This window comes from Camelus bactrianus, chromosome 8 (genome assembly GCF_048773025.1).
Source record: "Camelus bactrianus isolate YW-2024 breed Bactrian camel chromosome 8, ASM4877302v1, whole genome shotgun sequence".
Classification (NCBI taxonomy): domain Eukaryota; kingdom Metazoa; phylum Chordata; class Mammalia; order Artiodactyla; family Camelidae; genus Camelus; species Camelus bactrianus.
Window position 1 is genome coordinate 3249267 of NC_133546.1, and position 23581 is coordinate 3272847.

The following is a 23581-nucleotide window of genomic DNA, read 5'->3' on the forward strand; positions in this document are numbered from 1 at the left end:
ACGTCGTTCCGACCGCAGGTTCTGCTCTGTCCGTTATGCTAACAGCAGCTGCCTCGTCTCTGGATGTCATGTGTCCCCTTTGTCCCCTGCCACACCAAGACCCATCTCCCCGGGGGATTCAGGGAACCCTGCTGGGTGGCAGTGGTTCTCAGGTCACTCCTGGCTCAAACCAAGAGCTCTTCACTTGTGCCAGAGCCGCCTCAGGAGTGTGCCTCCATGGCCTTGATGAAGGGGGCGTCCGAGGGATGTAGGTAGGGGGTGGGCAAGCCGGTGTCCCACGGTAAGCCCACTCTAGCATTCCGCTCTTGCCAAGAGGAGAACAGATGCCAGGGAAGTTCTGGTGTTCCAGCTGCGTTTAGTGTCAGCCACTTTGGGGAACAGATTTCAGCCAGCCCAGCACTAGACGCTGAACCCAGCACTTCTGCTTCGTGCGCCTGGATAAAGAATTGGCCTGAACCAACATTGTCTTTCTTCTGCACTCTTCCAGCACCCCGAGACCCCTTCTCGTTTGTTTCCCAGTTTATATCCACTAGCTAAACCTCATCCATTCTTTCTAGTATGTGTTGCATCTCTTGACAAGTCATCCTTTATACTTCATTTTCTGGGGCCTGCCTGCACTTGAGTCTGTGTGTAGACCAGAAGCAGAGGGGTGGTGGGTGACCAGCACCTCCTACAAGGCAGCCGGGGGCCCAGGCAGGCTTCCGGCCTTGCAGGCATCAGGCTTTACTGGAGCCTCCTGTGTCTCACGCCACTGAGTCCTTCCTCTCCGGGCCGTCCTGTTTAGAAGGCAGCCCTCTCGCCCCAGATGCACTTACTTCCCAGCTCCCTCTCTGCACAGCGCTGTTACCTTCTGTCACACTGCACACTTTACTGATTCATTCTCTCCCAGCTAGACTGCCGGCTCCTTGAGGACTGAAGTTTTGTTTTGGTCGTGCTCTAGCGTTTCTTGTGTCTGGAAGAGTGCCTACATGGAGCAGATTGTCAGGATTGGTGCACACATTTGTGGAATCATTGACTGACTGGTGCACACATTTGTGGAATCACTGACTGACTGGTTCATGCATTCTTTTATTTATTCATGTTCATTGAGAACAGGGCTCAGCAGGAACAGCACGTCACAGGCCTTCGGAGTGAAAGGTGGCTGCGGGGCCAGGAGAGAGACAGGTGGCTGGAGACGGTTTCCGAGGCAGACAGTAACCACATTTTGCAGAGAGCGGAGGCCACCCTGTGAGGAGTCTGTTATTCTAAGTGCAATGGGAAGCCCCAGGAGTATTTTGAGCCAGAGAGTGACAGAACTTGATTTTATTTATAAAGTTCACCATGGCTGCTGTTTGGAGAAGAGGCTTAGGAAGGCAAGCTGGTAGCAGGGAAGCGCATTAGAAGACTGTTTTTCGGTCCTTTTATGAAGACACAGTGGTAGCTCGTGCTGGGGGTCACCAAGGGTTAGCTTCCTCCTCCTTCTTCCCAGACCTCTGTCCACCTGCTGTTGCCCCTGGTGCCGCAGGGAGCCTGGTGCCGTGGACGTGCTGTGCGGCCGCTGCGGGGAGAACCTCGCGCTCTTGTTCTAGGGCCGGGTTGAGGTCAGACTAGAGCGGTAGCTACGCGGAGGGGAGCGAGCGGAGAGTGATCAGCAAACTTTGTTTCCCCAGTACAGTGCATAAGGTTGACTTTTCTAGAGTCTTAAGATGTTTCATTCAGTTTGCAAACTTTCATATCGTTTTTAGTGATCTAGTTGCCTGGTACGTTATATATAAAACTTCAGAAACAAAGTTGTAATTTGTAGCATTTGATATTTTAGCATCAATAAACATACATGGAGTCTATAGATAATTGTAAGTTGTAGCAATTTCAATATTCAATCAACTTTTATAGTAGATCATAATATTTAAGTCACACACTATAAAAGCATAATAAACAGCTATTATATAATATAAAATCATGTATATTAATAGTATGTTTTACAAACGAAGGAATTTTTAGTGTATTATATTTAATTATACCTTTTCTTTTTTTATTCGAAGTATCAAGATACAAATATGCAGGGAGTTGTGTACGAACTAAACAGCTACATAGAACAACGGCTGGACACAGGAGGAGACAACCAGCTACTCCTCTACGAACTGAGCAGCATCATTAAAGTTGGTAAGAAATGGTTTATGTTCCTCCCAGCAGAAAAATTAAGCCAAAGATAAAGTTGAATTATGCCCACTTCACTGATGACGCGTAGATGCATGTACATCGTCCTTTTGGTTGAAGCTTATGTTTTTCAGGACTGTGAATATCATTTCTTTTATTTTTAAATAGTTTAAAAATTAAACGTCTCAAATTTTAAAAACATTTTCTAATAAATCTGATGTTTAAATTTTAACAGCTGTATTTACATAATATATTTCTGTATGCATTTGAGGATGTCGTATCTTAAAATTTGCAATAGCTCATGAAACATAAAAGGAAAGTATTCTAATTATGTAATTGAGTAAAGGCATGCATTATTTTGTTTGTTTACTGTATGACCATTAACTATCTAACGAGTCCGCTCAAAAGACCCTTGTCTGAGGGCTCACCTGGAGAGCGCGTGCGTGTTTCCTTCGTCCACTGAGACCAGTTCCTCCTTTTGTGTTCCTTCCGCAGCCACAAAAGCTGACGGGTTCGCGCTGTACTTCCTCGGAGAGTGCAACACTGTGAGTACCTGGATTCAGACTTCAGTCTCTAGATAAGAGAGTGTTGTAAGCCTTTTAAAAAAGATAGACTCTTATATTACAAATAACTTGATAGACATATTGTAAGTACTTTAAAACTCATTTTCTGTTTTGTTTCTATATGTAATTATTACCAACTGGGAATTTTACCAGCATAGCAACATTGAGGCATAAAATCTTACAGCTTTTTTTATTGTTTAGGTTTTGGTTTGCTTTGCGATGTCCTAGCATTTCCAGATTTACTGCTTTCACAGAGGTTATTTCGTCCCTGTGGGCTCGGTGTCATGGACAGTCTGTGCCCTTTTCTACACACAACCTGCAGTAGAATAAAATGAGAGCAGAAGTTTTATGTGACTTTTTAGATGTTTTCACGGTGACTCTAGACGTGCTAGGACAGCGTCGCTGAGTGCAGGCTCCTGGGCTGAGGCGGCCCTGGTGCAGACACGCCGTGTGCGGCCGCTTGCGCGGGCCTGTCGCAGTTCAGCAGTGCGGTCTGGACCCTGCGCTTCTGGTTTACCTTACCTGAAGCACAGCCCAGTGTCCAGCGCAGCATGCAGAGGCACTTTCAAAAGTATTTCGAGACATCCAGTCACCTGCATTTAATTTTTGTTATGGTATCAACACACACGTGACATTTTAGAATAACGTGTGCTTAAATATATAAAGCTTAAATATATAAAGCTCAGTTATAAAATTATTTTGCAGACTTTTATGGTATATTTCTTGTGTGTTAGCCACTGTAATTTGAAATTTGGGGTGTGGTTTTGCAATCTGGTACTTGTTTTGTGAGTGATAAAAATGTGTGCTGTTTATATTATATAAAATGTTAATAAGAATAGAGACAGTATTCTGGGCTTTTACTAATATTCATGAGTAACAGAGTAGTGCAAAGCAGGAAAGTAGTTGCACAAAAGATACTTATTGTCTGAATTACTTAACTCATAACCAATCCCCTTCAGTTGCACAGTCCTTGTTCCCCTTGTGTTGTGATCATCTGTGTTACAGGATGAAAAGCTCTTTTGGGCCGGGGTCTTGCTCATTTTTGTATTCACCCAGCATCTCTCCTGGTACCTAACACATAAAGAGTCAACAAGGCGGTTTATTAAACTGAGTTATTCAGATATTATTCCTACTTGTAAATACTTTATATTTTACACACTGGTAGTATTTTCAAATGGCTAAGCTATTAAAATAACAAATATATCTCCCTCATTTCTGTTCATGCTAAAAATTTATTTCTAAAATTTTGAAATTTTAATTTAAAACCTTAAGAATTTGTTTTAGAAAATAATTACATAATTTGCAGTAATTTTTGTGATCTCTGCTATGTACCTTATCCTGTAATTGTGATGGTCCACATCTCATTACTCCTCATCTTTACATCTCAAACCACCCACAGAGGTTGGTCATGGCAGCTGTGTTTATGTCATGTGACCCTTGACCTTCGGTCTCAATTATTTGTGACCCAAACTGGAACCAGTCAGATTCTCTGCTGAAACCTGGCTCATGGGACTCAGCACCCTAGCTGTTTACCTGCAAAGAAATGACGTGAACCCTGGAACTGAGGCTGCCACTGTGGGGGCTCCTCTTCTGCTCTGTGTGAGGGGAGTGTGGAGATGGAGGAGAGGCGGGGAGATGGGGGGCAGAGGTCGAAGAGCGGCAGGTCACCCGCAGCCTGGGTCTGCCGCGTGGGAGCTTCAGCCCGTGCTCGGCTCTCGAGCCTGGATGTCAATCCCCAAAGCCCCCTGCTCTTCACCCCTGGGCCATGCTTTTCACTTGGCTGCTTGCAGACGTCCGCGTGCTTAGGACTGAGAACAAGCTCTTGTGTCAGTAGTTTCCAAAATGTAGTTCTGTGTCCGCCACTTCTAATTCTTCCACTTTCACTTGTCATCGGCTTTTGTAACTTAAGTGGGGGGGGTGATATCTCGTCCTGTCGGGCTCCTTATTCTAAACTGAGGTCAATTGATTTACTTTACACGGTTCTCTCCAGGGCCATCCATGCCTTTCTCCCTCTTTCTTGCCCCAACTCAGAGGCCAAGTCTGTCTTGTTCAACAGAGTATCTCTGCGAGCAGCAGGGTACACAGCGAAATTGTAGCTTTTTCCAACCTTCCTAAGTCAGATTCCACTCTGTTACGCTGTCTTAATGTCATATGCTTCTCCTCCACGGAATTTAGCTGAATCTGTAACTGTGTACTTATCTGTGGTTTGTGTGATTATTTGCTTATCTGGCTTTCTCATTGGAATATAAGCTTCACGAAGGCAGAGACCTTGTCTCCCTAAGAGGATAATTTTAGGGGATAATTACTTGTTTTGTTCACTGTATTTTTCCCTGTATGCATTCCATGTAGGTAGCAAAGCCCGTGTTCCTTCTTTACCCGAGCGATTTCTGTGGCCCGAAGAGCACGTATTGTCTGAAGTTTAAAGTCACTGAAATACTTCCGGAGATATGTCTGCACGATTACCAGTTTTCTTGCTCTTCATTTCTTCTTGTATCTCAGGTCTTACATTTGGAATCATTTATCTTTGATCTTGTAGAACTTAGCCATTAGTGAGGATCTGCTCATGGGACACTCTTTTTTGTCTGTCTGAATCTATCTTTATTTTACTGCTTTTTTGAAAGATATTTTTTGCTGGGTAGAGAATTCAGGTTTATCAATATTATCTCTCCATATATTGACCATAATGTAGTTACATTTTGGTTGTTTTTTGATTTTTGTCAGTCCATTTTTTTTATTCCCTGGACATATTTTCAAGTTTATCTTTTATTTCTTGAAATATATTAACTACCTCTTTTATATTGTTTTATATTTTTTCTGAATTTACAGTTCCTTGGCATTTGCTTTGTCCGCCTTTCACAGATGGTGACTTACGTGCTCATGCCTTTGATTTATCTTTTTATTTAACTGTGAATCCTGTTATTCTGGAGCCTTTTACATGGATGTTCTCGAGGCTGCTGAAGTTCCTTTCCTGCTCTGGATGTGTATTTGTTTTTGCCAGTCACCCAAGGCACTGTCAAACCAGGACTATTTTAATTACATTCTCTAATTGAGATTTTTTTTTTTCAGACTACAGAGTAGTATGGATTCAGAGCTCAGATCCACATGATGTGCAGTTAATATTACTCAGAGTAGATTTTTATTCCCTCCTACCCCCCTCAATAAAGTCAGGATACTCTGCTTTCATTGTAATCCCCTTGCAGCTGAAAGTGATTCACCCTTCAAACTAAGATGAGAGCATAGCCCTTGGCTGGTCCTGGCCCAGGCTGGGGGTCTCCTGTTAGATTCCCACGTAGTGAGAGCTCAGGTTTTATCTCTTGTCCCCGGTTAGCCATGCAGCTTTCCTGAGGGGGAGGGTCAGTACCGCTGACCCTTGAGCAACACAGAGGGTTAGGGGCGTTAACCCTCCGTGCAACTGAAAATCCACATACAGCTTTACATTTGGCCCTCAGTATCTAAGGTTCCACATCTGCAGACTCAATCAGCTGCAGATGGTGTAGTAATTACTGCGGTATTTATTGAAGAAAATGTGCCTGTAAGTGGACCCACATGGTTGAAACCCATGCTGTTCAAGGGTCAGCTGTGACTCTAGGCTTTGGCCAGCTCCATACCTAGGCTTTAGTTGATAATTTCAAGAAAAAAACCAGTCTGGGATTTGCTTGCCACACAAGCTTCCTTTATGTACTTCCTTTTAGATTTCTGTGGACTCCTTCCATTCCTCTCAGCCCAGCAATGCATTATAAATGTTTGTGAAATATACTTTATCCAGCCTTTAAATAATTTTAAAATTGTTTTTTTCAGGAATGTCAAATTATCTTATCTGCCATATTGCTTGCAACAGATGTTGACATACTTTTAAAATGTAAGCTAATCGTACGAAATAAAGTAAAACATTTTTTGCACAGATGAGCACATACATGTATAATTTCTTATATTTCTTCCTTTGTACATGAAAGCTAGCATATGATAGATATGTATTAATGTTTTTAAAATTGACTCTGGATTTTGAATCATAGTTAGAAAGTGTTTCTTAATAAGTCACTTTCAAACCAAAATGTATATTCTTTAGTGACAAAACTATAATAATGAAACCGAAATAGACTGAGATAAAATTTTTTGTCGGTATCAATAAATACCAAGGATTAAGACAGATGTGGAAGGAACTGTAACGTTCACATACTTATAAAAGTATTAGTTTCTTTTTTCATAAATGATAATCAGTAGAAATAATTTCTGAAATTGATCCACAGAGAAATATAATTTAAATAATATACTTAAATTCTTTAAATATTTAAAGTCTTTATATTATATATAATTATATATTTGTATTACATATAAATATATTAATAACTTTATATTCAAAAGTTATACAAGTAGAGTTTAAAACCCATAGTCATATTACCAGAGAGGAAAAGTTTAAAGAAAATATAGAAAGTTTAGGAGATGACGGAGCACAGCCTAAAAGGAATTAGAGTACTAAAAATAAAACTGATTATTGAGCTCATTTTGAAGATATGTCCCAACAAAATTACAAGTAGGTTAGGCCCAGCTGTTAGAAGAAAAAAGTCTTAAATCGGGTTCAGAAACTCCACAGCTTTCTTTTATTACATACAAGTGAATAAAACAAGGTGACTGAGGAATGACTGAAAATAAAAAAGGGAACTTTAGGAGGAGAACATCTATTCTGGGAACATGCGGGGAAAGGGGACCGAGGGCCACAGGATCAATAATCAAGTTGAACTGAGAGAATAAAAGCATTAAATTGGAAAAGCAGGTCACCTGGTTTATGAGGGGTTTAACTGACAATGAAGGTAGGGCTGTTAGGAGGTTTATACAGTAAATAATCGGTGCACTGAAATTTATAAAGCAAGACAATCATACCAAAAAAGATGAACAGAAAAATGCAAAAGTATTTTTAGTTATTGACAGATCAGAAATATAATTTAGAGGATCTTAGTATCATTAATTAGATTTATCCAAAAATATATAGATTTATTAACTCAGTATATTATTTTAGGATTTACCCACTTGGGGGTCCCTTTAAGTCTTCTTTGGGTTAGAACCTACTTTGATACACTTAGCCCCCATTTAATAATTTGGATCCCCATAACAGCTGAAAACAAGGAAATTAAACCTTGGAAGTTAAACATAAACAATATGCCAAGTAACTCTTTGGGCAGGGAAAAAACTCAAATTCAGTTAACAGAATATTTACAGAAAGGATATTTATGAAAATGAATTACTTTATCTTACTGCTAAACCTCTGGAAAAAGTATTCACAGAGGAAAATTCACATCCTTAAAGTATTAATCATTTTATGTACATTTTTGAAGTATTAATAAGAGAACAAAAATAAGTTAATTCATTAATCCAGCACGTTTTATTGGACACTACCAAAGGGTAGTTAGTGTTCTAGGTACCAGAGACACTGTCATCAGCTAAAATCTCTGCCCTCTTGGAATTTAACCAGTGTAAGCTATGGATGTAGAAAAAGAAAATCTTTACAACAGGACAGCTGTGCAGATAAAGCAGTTGCTAACCTAGTTTACAAACAAAGAGAAAACAATTATATATGTTTAATAATTTAAAAGATAATAAAACAATAGATACAGTGAAAGTGACCAATTATAAGAGGATACTTAATAAATGCGAAAACCTAGATAAAATGGACAGTTTTGGAGGAAAACACAAATTGCTCCATTTAATGCAAATGATGATAGGAAACTAATAGACCAGTAAATGGAAGAAATTAACAGCAGTGTTGAAATAGTGTTTTTTAAAAAAAACTTTAGATCTTTTATTTAACACTGGTTTTTGAGCAGCAACTTTATTCAGGTAGTTGCTAACCCTGGTGTTTAGTGATGAACCAGAATTGGTTCCTGTACCTTTGTGTTCTTGTTACACTGGGGGGGACACCTCTTCAGGAGAGAGAATTCCTGTGCTGGTTGTGCTGTTCCAGAGCTTGGGGAGAGAAGGAAAGTTTCCCAGTAGGTAGTTTAGTCCAAAGAATTTTGATTCTGGAGTTGGATTGTGTGAGTTCCAATACACTACTTTGGGACTGTGACAAGAATCTGAAACTTTCTAAACCTTAATTTAACCTCCATTGGTTAGATGTTATGTCATGAATGCTATTTATTCAACAAACCGTTTCAGATACCTGCTATGTACCAAAAACTCTGCCAAATTGCTGGGCATACAAAGGTAAATGAGAAATCATTCCTGTTCTCAAAGAATGTACAACCAGTAGGGGAAATCAAGACATTCACAGTTAATTATAGCACATGACCTTAATGTGTGAACAGGGAGGAACGCAGGTACTCTGGGATCCTGAATTTGATGGGGTTAGTGGGAGTGCTGGATCAGTGACATTAAGAAGAGCTTGGATGATTAGCTCTGCTTGAGCAGGGCTCGGAGGACCTCTCCCTTAGTGCATAAGAAGGGCAGATACAGGAAGAAGCAATTTGTGAGAAGTGTGGAGCTAGGAAAGGAGGCTGCTCTTGAAATGTTTGTTGGACAAAAATGATTTTTCCATAATTCAGACTTTGCTTAATTCAACTTTTAATGTTTCTACAGTTTTTCTCTTTCATACCTGCTCACCTTCTCCACTTAATAAGTAACATACTTTAAATGTCATTACTCTCGTTTTTCTTATGTTTTCTATACAAGTAGTTCATAAAAGCTGAAACCCTTGTGAACTCTAACATGTTAACTTTTATCATTCATAAAGTTCATGGGTAGCTTTTTATATGTTGGTTTTAGAAACCAAATTAGAGCCAGCAATTGAGAGTAATTGTGTGACTTTTTTTTTTTTCAGTGCACATTGAAACTTACTAGGTTTATTTTTAAGAATTATGCAAACTAAGTTAGTGGTCCACTTCAGGAGAGAGTGGGGCTAGCTGCCGGCGGTCCTCTCCGTAGACCTAAATTCATTTACTATGCAGTGCCACCTACTGTCTCTAAGAAAAATAACTTAATAGTAAGCCTGAATAATTTTTCTTCTTAAGCAGTGTTTCTAAAATTTAACTGCTTGTGAGTTGAGCCTTAACATAAAAATGAAGTTTCATGAATAAGGTGGTCTTTGAAAGATGTGTGGAAGGAAATACGAGAACAAGTGTCTACCAAGTGAAGTAGACTTTTCAGGTGACGTCAATGAATCAGTTTCCCAATCACCCAAAAAATCCTGTTTTTTAAAAAACAATTTGTGATAGTCTACCCTATGGTTCATTTTCTGCCAAATCTGTTTCTCAAAATTTGATTTTCTAACGATTTGAATGGTTTTTTATTCCTTCGTTGAGACAACTTACATTAGGACCACTGTTACCAATCTTCTAAATGAGCCCACTTTAGAAATTTGTATGAAAGTTTGCTGTTATCGCAGAACTTTCGGGTAGTTCATAATGAATTTCTTTGAAATACTGAGAAAGTTAATTCACCCCCTGTTACTGCGTGGCCCGTGGACTGACTTCAGCTCTCTGGCCAGTCTCCTTGCTGGTGCTGAGAGGGGAGGGGGCCTAACAGTCGAGTCATCGGTGCACGCCCTGAACACAGGGACGCTCTTCTCTGCGAAGCGTAGTGGTTGATGTTTGACACTTTGAGCTTTTCCTTGTTTTCAGTTGTAGCCTTCATCTCGAGCCTCTAAAAAATGTTTGTGCTAATTAAAGTTTTTATCGATTTGTACAGTATTTGAGCAGAAATTAACTTTAGAGATTCAGTTCAACAGTGGACGTTGTAAATTGTAAATGGATGCAAAATGGTCTTAAAATATTCTAAAATATCATGTAGTGATGTTTGAAAAGTTTTCGTCCTCCTAAATAAATAATGAGTGTAATATTTTTATTTTACTAATCTGAACATCCCCATAACATTGTTATGTCAAAATTCATAATGATTGGCAATATAGGGGTGGGGGAGTGGGAGGTACAAACTATTGGGTGGAAGACAGGCTCAAGGATGTTGTACAACATGGGGGATATAGCCAATGGTTTGTGATAATTGTAAATGGAAAGTAACTTAAAAATTACTACTTTTTTTAAAAAAGTAAATCTTTAAAAAAATTTATAATGGTTGATTTTGAAAAATAAAGTCCCCATTTCATTCTTAAGTTTCTTTAGAACTCATTTACACCCATCGTGTGTTAAGTCATTAACGCAGGCCCTTCACCAATGGAAAAAGCAAAATACATCTTGTAAGTTAAGATGTTTTAAAACATGACGAACCAAAGCAGGACCTGCCTTGCCAGGTCACAGAATGTACTGTAAACTTACAGTAATTAAAAGAGGGTGGTGGACAAAGAACCAAACAGTACAGAACTGAGAGTTCAGGCCCAAGTGTACGTGAAGCTTCAGTATATGATGCAAGTGTCCTTTCAGCCGGTGGGAAAAAGACGACTGTTCAGTACACAACTGTCTGTCTAATTATTTCTGTGAGTAAGTAAAGGTGGATTTGATCAGTGTTCTCCATTCCTGGATGCATGTAAAATTTAGCGTCTGACTTGGGGGTTTGGGGTTGACATGCCCTGTCTGCAGCCCATTCGGCAGGGATCACACGGAACCTGCCAGTACAGACGCACAGCTCCGTCCCTGACTGATCTCTGACCGGAAATGGGTGTTATGAAGGGAGCTGTCGCACAGGTGAATTGTATGGAGTAAAAAAAAAAAAAAAAAAAAAAGCCACCAAAAAAGAGTAGGAAACCACTCACACAGAGGAGAGAAATTGAAGCTGTAAAAACATCAAAAACGCGTCTGCTTTGGGTGGGTCCTTGTCCTCCCTTCCTACCTCGGCGTTTGGCCGCCATTCAACGACTTATTCAGTGTCTTGCTAGCGCTTGCCCTCAGCTCTCGTTTGCAAGCATTTCTGTTTGGTAAATGAACAAAAATCACGAGCTAATTAGTAAAACAAGTATAGAGTTCCCACTGTAAAGAATTATTTAATTTTTTGATAATCATTTATTTTCCACAGGGAGTTTTCCACATTCACTCAGATAATTGAAAGATTTCTGAATCATTTATTTTCAACAAGCTTAATGTAGAGAATCACTTTCCACAAATCCTAGGTGCGGTCTGTGCTTGTCTGTTTCTCGTGCATCATACAGAGAGCCCGTATAGAGGCAGTAAATATTTTATATATTAAATAAATGATCTTCTAATAACATAAGAATGTGTAAGCAATTTTATCATTATTGAATTATGAAGCTAAGTATAACTTGAAGGTATTACTAAATTCAGCCTTAATGGGTGTGTAGCAAAGTCATCCAAAAAAGATATCTGCTGTTAGTCTTCAAACAACAAACAAATACAGTCAATTACTGTTTAAAACAAATCCAAAGCTTCTGTTGGGATCTTGCTCCAGAGTTTACTTTCTATTGCTGTCAGGGGAAGTTCTTCTCTAAGAGTTATCTGAACGGCTCAGGTCAGTTTAAGTTCATTTCCTGCAGTTCTGAGTTTGGTTGAGAAAAGAAACATTACTCAGCATCCTTCTTACGTTTAACTTTCTCATAGTTTGAAAAAATCGTTGTCAATTCTGACTTTTATTCAGGCTAAATATACCACATCCTTTACCTTTTTTTCTTGCAGTCATCTCTCTTCCTGTCCTTGGGTCATTTTGCTGCTCTTGTCTCGGTCTTAAGGATGACAGCCTGAATTCTATTGCAACAAAGCTAAACACTAACTCTAATGAAAGTCTTACTTCGTCTGTGTCGTATGTATGTTGGTGCATCATAGAATTAGAGTAACTAGAAAAGCAGTGGCTGATTTCTAGCCTCTTTAAAAATAAATAAGGTGAAATTGTCATTTACGATCTTATATGTAGTTCAATTTTAAAAATCATTTTCAAGTGTAGAGCTTGTATTTAAACATTTTAAGCTTAATCCTTTTCAAAAGAAGCATTTAAACAATGATTTTCATAGGCATTGTACTTAACAAATACTGCTTAAACGCAGTCCCAACTGATGTAGGTATACTAATGAATAAAAATATTCTGAACTTAACTTGTAGTCTTTAGACAATGGTGACTTATTTAAAGCAAAGGAGGTGAGCCCAGGCTCTGTTTCCCTCTTCCCTGCTCCCAGTGATTGAAGTAGCTCAACTTTACAGGGCCGACTCTCTTAGGATTATAAGATTTTACTTGAAGAAAGGGTTCTTTGACATGACGAAGCTTGAAAACCACATTGTCTAGTAAGGTAATAAATACATCCTCCTCTCTGTCTTCATCTGGACATAGTAATGGTAATAGCGAGCCTTAATAGGCCCATGTTTAGTGGAAGAGGATTGCCTGATACTTACTGCTTCAGAAGGTCTTCAACTTTTAAGTGATAGCTATCCATTTTAAGATGAAAGTAAAATGGATAGTGTTGGGAGAATTTACCAGAACCTTAATTTTTTTCAAATTGAGTAGATAATTCGAATACAGTTATGTCAAAATAATGCTCCCCTGCCCAGGTGATTTTTTGATTAGCAATTCTTGTTTAGGAGAAATCTATTTAAAAGTATGATTGGGTTTAGTCAAAATAACCAATCATATTTTTAAAAGCATGTATTTTAAAATAGTTTCAGAATGTTACCCTCCCACCTAGTCTTTTGAGGGAAAAATACACTCAGGTTTGGCCCTTTTTTTGTGTGTGTGTACAAAGAAGAGCAAAGATTTTATCAGGAGTGTTCTGCATCTATAATTTCATGGGCGGGCCACTTTAAGGAATGGAGTGATTGAGTACTTAAAAAAGAAATAATGTTCTGAGAAAGAAACATCTTTAATGAAAATGAAAGAAATGTGACCAAGTCACGCTGACTTGTGGTTACAGACCCACGCGCCAGACCTGCGCGCCAGGCCCGCACAGGGGTGGGGCTGTGCTGGTTTCTTGAGCCCAGGGACAGCTTGCATTTTTTTCATTTTATTACTTTCTATGAGTAAAAATTGGGGTGATTTGAACAGTTTTTCTGTGTGTACATTCATGCATGCCCTACATCCACCCTGTATGTTGTGTGCAAATACGAAACAGGAAATATGAGAGAGAATGTCGCCTCAGACGCTCCAGCTTGGTCGTTGCAAACGCCTTTCCCGGTGTCGTGTGCTTTCCCGGCTCACGGCTTCCTCTGTTGTCGGGCACACCCGAGATCCTCCCTGTCCTGTGCCGGAGTGCAGGGCAGCCTGTGAACCCCCTCTTGTCCTCTTTGTAGAGCCTTTGTGTGTTCACCCCGCCCGGAATCAAGGAAGGAAAACCCAGGCTCATCCCCGCCGGGCCCATCGCCCAGGGCACCACCACCTCCGCCTACGTGGCCAAGTCCAGAAAGACGCTGCTGGTAGAAGACATCCTTGGGGTGAGTGGCCTTTTAGTCTTTGCAACATTTGTAACCTGAAGTATTTAATCAAGAAAGATAGCATATTTTTATACTGTGGTAGATCACATGCCTGGCATGCACAAGGTCCTGGGTTCAGTACCCAGCACCTCCATCAAAAAAAAAAAAAAATTAAAGACAAGAACGATAGCATATATTCTTGATGTTATAATTTAAGCCATTTTGTAGCAGCATTAAAGCAAGATACAGATCAATAAATGTGTTTGTATGTAAGCTAATTCTGTACTCTGGAAATTACATCTTACACGTCCCCTAGGGTCTAGATTTCAGTAGTTCTTCTTTCAAGGTTTGCCAGGATAGTTAGACATAAAGTAAAGTGTGTATTTATATTCATGTGAACCAAGTGATGAGCGCTTCAGGTTTCATGTCCTAGCAGGATACGTGTGAATGAGTCGGCCACTGCTGTGTAGTGTGTGGTAGTGTGACAGACCCCCCCGGACTGGAGTGGTGTCATCACACAGCAACCACTCTCTGTCTCCCTTGAGACTCTGGGCTGGGCCATTCTGTTGATCTGGGCCATCTCTGGTGGGGCCTGTTCATGTGTCTGAGATGAGCCGGATGTCACTTAGGAGCTGGTTAGGCTCAGACGGCCTTCGTGCTCTGCGTGGGTCTCACTGCCCCTCCCAGTGAGGCTGCCCTGGCATGTCCTTACGATGGTGGCAGGGGGTGGAGGGAAGAAGTGGACACACGCAGATGAGTCTTCGTGTCTGCTTGCTTCAGATTCACACAGTGGGCTCAGACCAAGGCCACGGGTACAGAGAACGTGGCAAAATGGAGCCCTCAGAGCGGTCTTCCAGAGTACGTGTGGCCTGGCGATGCAATGTCACTGCACAAGCTCAGACTTCAAAAGTGACGAGCATACAGACAGACACGTGGGGTGATGAGTTTGCTCTGAAAAAGTGCTGCATTGGAGTCACAAAATCTGGTTTTTAATTTTGGTTTTGCCACTAATTATCTGTATGACCTTGAACAAATCAGGTTATTAGCTACTTTATCAAAAACTTAAAAAGAAAAAGTACTTAAAAATAAACGATTCACAGTACAGTGTATATAGATGACAACATTGCATTATAATCATCAAATTTGCTAAGAGGCTAGATCTTAATTATTCTCACCACAAGAAAGAAAGGATCATTATGCAGCTTGATGGGGTACTAACACGTGCTACAAAGGCAGTCACACCACAGTGTGTCATCGCATCAAATCAACGTTTGTGCACCTTAAACTTCCAGTGTTATATGCCAAGTGTGTTTCAGTTTTATAAAGTAATGGTTAAAAGTGGATGCTGTATAAGTTGTCATTTGGAAATTTTCTATTGTACGTATATGCATGCTTTCAAAAGATCTGTAAATTGCAAGTGTAGATTTGTACTGTTCTTGACTCATGAAAAGCTTCCTATAGACAGCAGGAACTGGATAAATAGAATTGGTGTTTTGATATTATTTCACTCGATTTCTCTGTATTCCTTTGAGTGATTTTGCTCAGCTAGAAAAGTATTTAAGTCGAAGAACCAATTTTATTTGCCATGATAGGGAATCAATAATTACTGGATTATCTAAATACTTAATGTGGGCCTTTGAGTTTCAGTTACAATGACTGTGATTAACTTATGCTTCTGTGTTATTCTAACCTTAAAATTAGAAAAGAAAGAGTGTTTCTATATAATTTCCTTCCTGTGGCATTCACATTAGGAGTAGTTTTCACTTGTGACATTATGCCTGCAAAGCCCCTCGGAGAGTTCTGGCACACAGCCAGTGAGGAGGAAATAAACGTTAGCCGTCTGAAGTACTTTAATTACTGCATGAAGTTAATATATATCCATTCATTCCTCAAGTTCTACTGTACAAGGATAAAGAGACATTAAAGCAGTCTTTGGGCGTAAGTTCCATGTTGCTAAAGATGAGCGTGATCTTAGACAAGGTGTAGAGTGACCATCATTGTTGGCTTTCCTTTGAAAAGGACTGTGTGCTGTTGATTATAGGTGTTGGGAAATTTCTCGGAGTCCTAACTGAAGGATTCCATTTCTTTCACTGAATTGATAGCTTTTCTTCCCCTTTTATGTCTTCAGGATGAACGATTTCCAAGAGGTACCGGACTGGAGTCAGGGACACGTATCCAGTCTGTTCTTTGTCTGCCAATTGTCACTGCGATCGGGGACTTGATCGGCATCCTGGAGCTTTACCGGCACTGGGGCAAGGAGGCCTTCCGCCTGAGCCATCAGGAGGTGAGCCCCCTGCTCGCTGGGCTGCAGCGGCACCTCCTTCGCTGAAGGCCCTCCTTAATACTGCTCAGTTAATAAATGAATGAATAGGTAACAAGTGAATATTTAAAACCATAATTTTCCTAATAATATTTTGATACTAATGATTTTTAAAAACTTTTTTTTGTTTTGCAGTTATTTAGAGAGGAAACTCCGGATTAAATAGAGTGATACAGAAATATAGTAATTTATTTTAGTAGGGATCCGTTTTAACAAGAAAAATAAAATTCCATATTGTAAATCACATAAAGTAGTAGGATGACTTGGGAGCGATTTCACATCTAGTTGTCTTTTTGTCCCTTTAAAAATGTCCCCTTCCTAGAGAATGTCGTGGGTAAAGCTTTCAGCACCAAATCCGTTTGGGAAACATATGTTCCATTCACTGTTCCCTGACTCAGAACGGCTCATTAATGCAGCCAAATAGGATAACGTCGTCTGTCACCCTTGGTGTTCACCCAAGGCCCTCAGCGGCCTGTGCTCTGTCCACTTACCGAGATGACCCATCTGCTGCGCTGCCGGCCCCTTCCCTCCCTGCAGCCATGCCGGGCTCCTGAGCGGTCTGACTGGCTCCTGGCTGGCTCCCCCGTCCTCCCTTTGCTTGGACTGTGCTTGTCTTCGTCCCCAACCCCAGCCACTCGGTCTTCAGGAACGTCCTCAAGGTCATCCTATACATGCAGCCCTCGCTGAACCACGTACAGACTTGAGTGGCCGCTATTGGGTCCTCCCCTCCCCCGGCTCTGCCCCTTCCCTCTGGAGCCCCTGTCACAGCCAGTGTGACGTGCGTGTCACAGCCAGTGCGGCGCGCACGTCCCTGGCTTCCTTCCTCTCTGCCCACAGCGCCCTGCATGCTGCTCTTTGGCTGACGCTGTGTCTCTAGCACCAAGAATAGTGCCTGGTCCCCAGGAGGCACCCAGTCAATAACAAATGTTAAATGAATGACTATTAAGCGAAACCAAATAGCTAGGGGCTTGAGAACCTGTCAGTAAAGTTTTGGAGCTGTTTCCTCATTTTAAAGTGGTCATTAAAGGGCTTTTTAATAGTACTGTTGTTGAACTGAAAAATAATTGTTTTATGTTAAACTCATCGGATGATAGCTCTCTTAATCAGTTTGTCTTCCTTTTTCTCCAAAACTGAGAGGAATAAGAGTGCGTTAAACTCAATTAAAAAGAAGTGGGACATGTGAAAGAGAAACTTTGTACGTATTTGGCAATTTGTGTTTGGCAAAGTATTCAAAAACGCAATGAGCTCAGAAAAGTCACCGTATGTACTTGCGCCGAGTCTTCTGTCGGGATGCCTGCGTGCGACTGATGGAGGCTTGTCTCATGCTTTTTTCCAGGTTGCAACAGCAAATCTTGCCTGGGCGTCAGTAGCAATACATCAGGTGCAGGTGTGTCTTTGGGGCTTCCTAAGAGAGGAGGCTTGTTTAGAGTGTAGCCCTGGGGGCGGAGTGGAGGTTAATGAGTAACCCAATGCTTTATTTTTGGACATGAGGTATTTTGTTATTTTTAAAATGTTTAATCTATTCACTTATATTTACTCACGCCCTGCCTTAAATATCTTCCAATTATATATGTGTGTATATATATGTATATAGAATTTTAAATCATTTATGTAGTAAATGATATGTGTCCTCTCTTGTTAGGTTTTGGTTTTCCACTGAAATCCCAGGAACAGTCTCCTCCTGGCAGTAACACTGATATTTTTATGATGCCATCCTCTAAATTAAAATATTAGACTAAGTAGTATATGAAAACATTAATTTTAAATTTAAGACAACTGGTTATTTTGAAAACATGATCTAATTTAAAAGATCACAAACTGCATCGGGTTTTCCTGATAATTGGACTTTAAGCCTCAGGAACATGATGGCAACAGAATTTTGTGCATTTCTTGGTTGGGGAGGGGAGGGGGTAATTAGGTTTATTTATTTTGATAGAACCCAGGGCCTCGGGCATGCTAAGCACATGCTCTACCACTTGAGCTACACCCTCCTCCTCTGAAGAACTTTGTTACGTATCTTCCACGTCTTCTTTTTTGTTGTTTGTTTCTTTAAGTCCATTTCAGCAGACTCGGGTTGACGGGGACCGGTGTGATAGGGACAAATAGATCCATGTACATGTACTTAGGACGGTGGTATGCGGAGCAAGGACGTGTTGGATTTGACATCACTGAGTGTCAGTGGAATACGTGTCCAAGTACAGTTTTTTAAAGCATTAAAGTGTTGATTGTGTTATGCTTTTTTTTAAATAAATAAGGTGAATAGCATTCTGGAATTTTTTCTTAAATAAGCATAAATCTGTTAAAATTAATAGCCATTATTTTATATGGCAGGTATGCAGAGGTCTTGCCAAACAGACTGAATTGAATGACTTTCTACTCGACGTATCAAAGTAAGTGTTCATTTCTAGGGCTGTGGTAGCTCTTGTTGGTCAACAGTTTAAACCAGGTGCAGGCCCTGACGGGGGCAGCCTGACGTCCTCTGCAGTCAGCAGCCAGCAGAAGACCGGTCTTTACGAGGGAGGCGCTGAGGTAGCCTGGTAAATAAGCCTGATCGTATTTTGGATCATAACTGCATTCTCACCCATGTTCACTTTACAAGTGGAGGAGTGCAGATGTACGTATGTGGTGATCTTGTTTTGCAGTTTGGTGTGTGTTTTCTAAACAGACTCCCTAGAGCGTGTTGGAGACTTTGGAGCGCAGCACGCGATGTGTCTCTGCTTCTGCAGGAGGAAATTGCAGCAGCAGCCGGGGAGGAAACGCTCTAGTTCATTATTTTCCAAAAAATCCTCTCTGGCATTTTCTACAAATGTCAATAAATTAAAACATGGTATTGATATTATTATTTTAATTTTTCCATGTATAGTAGCTCAGATATCATTTTTGAGAAAATGTTCCATTTCCCTGAAGTTTGACCTAGAAAAACCCCCTCGGGCTGGCAGCGGAAGCATTTACAAGAATTTATTAATGTCAGGCTCATCTCGGTTTTGCTTGCTATGGGGAAGATCTGTGTCTATCTGACCCATCTACTTAACTGTTGAAATCTAAAAAAATGCCCCAGGACCTGGCGACTTCAGGTCACGTCCTCTGACAGGTTAACTGAAGGACCACGTGCCCGCTCCTGCCCGGCCGCCAGCGGCGACCTGGCCGTGTTCTCGCTCGCGTCACTTTGGCAGCGCTTCCTGAGTCCCTCATCGAGAAGTAATCCCCTCACCAGTGATCCTGAAGTTGCTGCTTCGTGTCTTGAAGTGTGAAATTAGAGACGCGTGGGACTGGGAGAGTTCCCTCTCGGTCCCCTGGGCCTGCTGTCTTCTTTGAGACAGAACTGAACAGTGCCTCTGGGACGCAGGGCGTTCCTACTGCAAAGCTCACAGGAGAGCACGCTGTGCGCCTTCTCTGGGCGCCGACGTGTTTAGTGTTTTGCTCGTCTCCCGCCGTCCAGCGAAGTGCCTCCGGGGACGCCTTAAGTCTCTTCCCCAGTGGGAAGACCATTTGCTTCGCCCTGTTCCTTGCCATGTGTTCCTCAGCAGACGCTGTAACTAAGCGAATCAGTGGCATCAAGCTAAACGATTTGTCTTCTACGAAAGGCAGTGTGTATGACTGTAAATTATCTTAACGCTGAGTACACTGCTACGTTTCCACACCCCTAAACTGAAAGCCGCTCCTTGCCGGCGGAGTCTGTATCAAGACTCTTCTTTGCATACTCCCTGTGATACACGCTGGCTGACTTGTCTGCTGCTCAGGTCCACGTGTTAGTGTGTATGCCATGTACCTCCAGGACATTCACTTGCGGTTGATAATGATGAATGTGTATTTTACCTGAGTGAAGCTGTGAGGTCCTTATCACTACCTGTATTCTGATATTTCTTCTCAAATGAATTGCAGTGCTTTCTTAGTACAGTTAAACTACATTTTAACTCTTGAGCTTTTCAGTGATAATTTATATTTTTATCATATTGATGAGATTTAGCAAATTTAAATATTTTAATTTCAGATCACAGTTATTAATGAGATCTTAAATATGGTGAAACCAAATTTATTCCTTCATAGTTTTAGTTAAATGCTACGGACTTTCTCTCTATGCTGAATACTGACTGGTAAGATAATTATTTAATGCATCTTCTGGAATTAGAGTCCTTATACTAAAGTCAATGATAAAGTTTCATTTATCTCTTTAAAATAATATTATTGATTGTTTCCACAAAAGGACAAAAATCAAACAACATATACCTGTATGTTTTTTATTTAAATGTAGGCAAAACTGGGAAATGTCTAGTATGTTCTGTGTGCTAATGATGTTACTTACAGGTTTTATGTTCCTTTTTTTCCAGAACATATTTTGATAACATAGTTGCAATAGATTCTCTACTTGAACACATAATGGTACGTTGCCTTCTGTTTTGAAAATGATTTTATTTAACCCTCAGATTCATGTCCTGCTAGATGGTTGAACATTTTAGTAAATGAGACACACCAGTATTTTAAATATGATGAAAGGAGCTCGTAGTGATCTGGAGGCACTGCCTTGGTTTATTTGTCACCTTCTGTTCATCTTGGAGGGGTTTTGAACAATGTTTTGAAAGTACCTGAGAGTTTTTTATTATCTAGTGGCGAGCTAATCTGAAAAAACACTTGATTTCTCTTTATGATTCATCAGAATACCTTTTGCATGTCGGCTGTATTAGGAATTTCCAGTGGATTCTTCCTGATCTTGAGGTTCATTCTTCTTAGTTTTAGTCCTAATTTTTCCTCTCTTGCAGAAGACTAGCAGGCGCTTGGGCCTGAAAGCCTTATGAAGCAGAGTCTTTTTTCCATGTTTCCCTGTGTTGCTGCTTTAGTGCCATGGAGAGACTCCACTGAGGAAGTGGCTCCCAGTGGTCAGAGTGATGTGTTTGGGACCCTGTGGGTGGCCAGGCTGGCCTGCTTGGTGTATCCATGTCCTGTTGTATATTTTGATAAATGTCCTTTCTCGTTCTCATTTCCCTGGTCTTTCTCAAACTACTGTAATCCTGTGCAGTAAGGGTTTTTTTTCAGGTGTAACTTATCTCTTGGATGCCATGGCAGGGCAGATATGGAGTGTGATCTGCTCAGTGTCCTGTAGAAATAGAAAGTTTACTGAAGGTAATATTAGGGGTTATTACTTTCAGCACATTCTTTATGTAATTAGTGACATTGATGATTTTACAGTTGACCTTTGAACAACATGGGTTTGAATGTGTGGGTCCACTTATACGTGGGTTTTTTCAGTAGTAAATACTGTGGTACTACACAATCTGCAGTTGGTTGAATTTGCAGATGTGGAACCATGGTCACAGAGGAACAGCATGTGTGGAAGGCCAATGATATGTTATACATGGATTTTTCAACTGCACATAGGGTCAGCCCCCCAACCTCTCCATTGTTTAAGGGTCAACTGTATTTGGATAAAAAAAGAGAGTAATTGATTGCACAGAAAGAATAACCTCTTTGATTATGACAACATTTAAGGAATTGGTAAAGCAATAAATATAAGAAAAATATCAAAATATGTAGATATAATATGGACCAATGTAGAGCCTGTACAAGGAGTACAAGAAGCTCTGAGTAACCAGTTCTTGTATTATTAAAATTGTATTTTAAAAAAAGTTTTAGCGAGATATAATTCAGGTACCATGCAATTAATGCACTTAAAGTGTTTGATTCAGTGGTTTTTAGTATATTCACAGATATTTGCAGCCATCACCAGTCAATTTTAGAACATTTTCATTACCTCAGAAAGAAACTTCACACCGTTTTAGCTCTCACCTCTCTGCCCATTCCCCTGACGCCTCAGTCCTAAGCAGTTACTGATTTACGCTCTTTTTCCATGGGTTTACCTGTTCTAGACGGCTCACGTAAGAGGAATTATGTAATACGTGGCCTTTTGTGTCTGGCTTCCTTCACTTAGCATAACGTTTTCAAAGTTCATCCATGTTTGTAGCCTGTATCAGGACTTCATTCCTTTTTATAGCCAAGTGATACTCTGTTGCATGGATATACATGCAACAACTTTAAAAACTCCATTTATCGACTGATAGGCACTTGAATTGTTTCTGTGTTTTGGCTAATGCGAATAGTGCTGCTCAGGACATTTGCGTAACATTTTTTATTCTAATACCTGTTTTCAGATGTTTTTAAGTAAGAGTGAAGCTGCTGGGTCGCATGGTTGCTCTGTGGCTAACTTTTTGAGGGACGGCCAAACCGTTCTCCACTTCACACTCCTACCAGCAGCGCACACACGTTCCAGTCTCTCCACATTCTCGCTAACACTGGCCATTATCTTGCTTCTTGGTTATTGCCCTCGTAGGGGGTGTGGAGTGCTGTCTGTGCGGTTTGACTAGCATTTCTCTGGTGATTGACGATGTTGAGCATCTTTTCCTGTGATGAAGGCGTCAGCTTCACTGGCTGCTTTTTAGCTGAGTCTTTTACTGTCGAGCTGTGGGAGTTCTTCATGTGTTCCAGGTACAGATACGGCTCCCCTGCCTGATACATGATCGGCAGGTATTTTCTCCCATCTGTGTATATTGTCTTTTCACTTTCTTGAGAGTATCTTTGAAGCACAGAAGGTTTTAATTTTGATGAAGCCTAATTTGTTTCTTGTGCTTTTTGTGTCACATCTAAGAATCCATTGCCAAATCAGACGTCATGAAAATTTACTCCAGTATTTTCTTTTAAGAGTTCTTTAGCTTTAGCTTTTACATTTGGTATTTGGACTTACATTAGTTCATTTTTGTTTATGGTATAAGGGTCCACCTCATCCTTTCACATGAGGCTATCTAGTGTTCCAGCACCATTTGTTGAGAAGACTGTTCTTTCCTCTTTAAATGGTCTTGTCAAAACCATTTCAGCATAGACACATGGTTTTCTTTTTAGGCTCTTAATTCTACTGAATTGATTTATATGTCTAGCTAAATGACAGTCTCACCCTGTTTTGATTACTGTTGCTTTGTAGAAAGTTTTGAAATCAGAAAGTGTGAGTTTTCCAAATTTGTTTTCCATGTTCAGTATTTTTTGGCTGTTTTGGGTCCCTTGCAACTCCATATAAATTTTAGAAATCTGCTTGTCAATTTCTACAAATAATTCAGAGGGGATTCTGGCAGGGATTTTTTTTTTGACTCTGTAGATAATTTGGGGGAATATTACCATCTGAATAATATTAAATCTTCCAGTACGTCAACATGGGTGTTTTCCATTTATTTAAATCTTTTAATTTCTTTTCTGTAATTTTCAGAGTATAAGTATGCTCTCATTTTGGTAAA

The 23581-nt window shown here is 40.4% G+C and overlaps 1 protein-coding gene across 13 annotated transcripts in view; it reads left to right on the top strand.

Moving 5' to 3' along the window:
• PDE10A (phosphodiesterase 10A) overlaps positions 1–23581 on the top strand; it is a 536527-nt gene that overhangs the window by 438700 nt on the left and 74246 nt on the right. For all 13 annotated transcript variants that reach the window (XR_006723129.2, XR_012508502.1, XM_045513215.2 and 10 more), the window contains 7 exons: positions 2022–2142; positions 2632–2681; positions 13868–14008; positions 16116–16271; positions 17644–17694; positions 18639–18697; positions 20636–20687. Coding sequence is in view for 11 of the 13 variants with exons in the window: in XM_045513215.2 (XP_045369171.1) it covers positions 2022–2142; positions 2632–2681; positions 13868–14008; positions 16116–16271; positions 17644–17694; positions 18639–18697; positions 20636–20687 (630 nt within the window). In the remaining 2 variants the exon portion in view is untranslated. The remainder of the gene's footprint in view (positions 1–2021; positions 2143–2631; positions 2682–13867; positions 14009–16115; positions 16272–17643; positions 17695–18638; positions 18698–20635; positions 20688–23581) is intronic.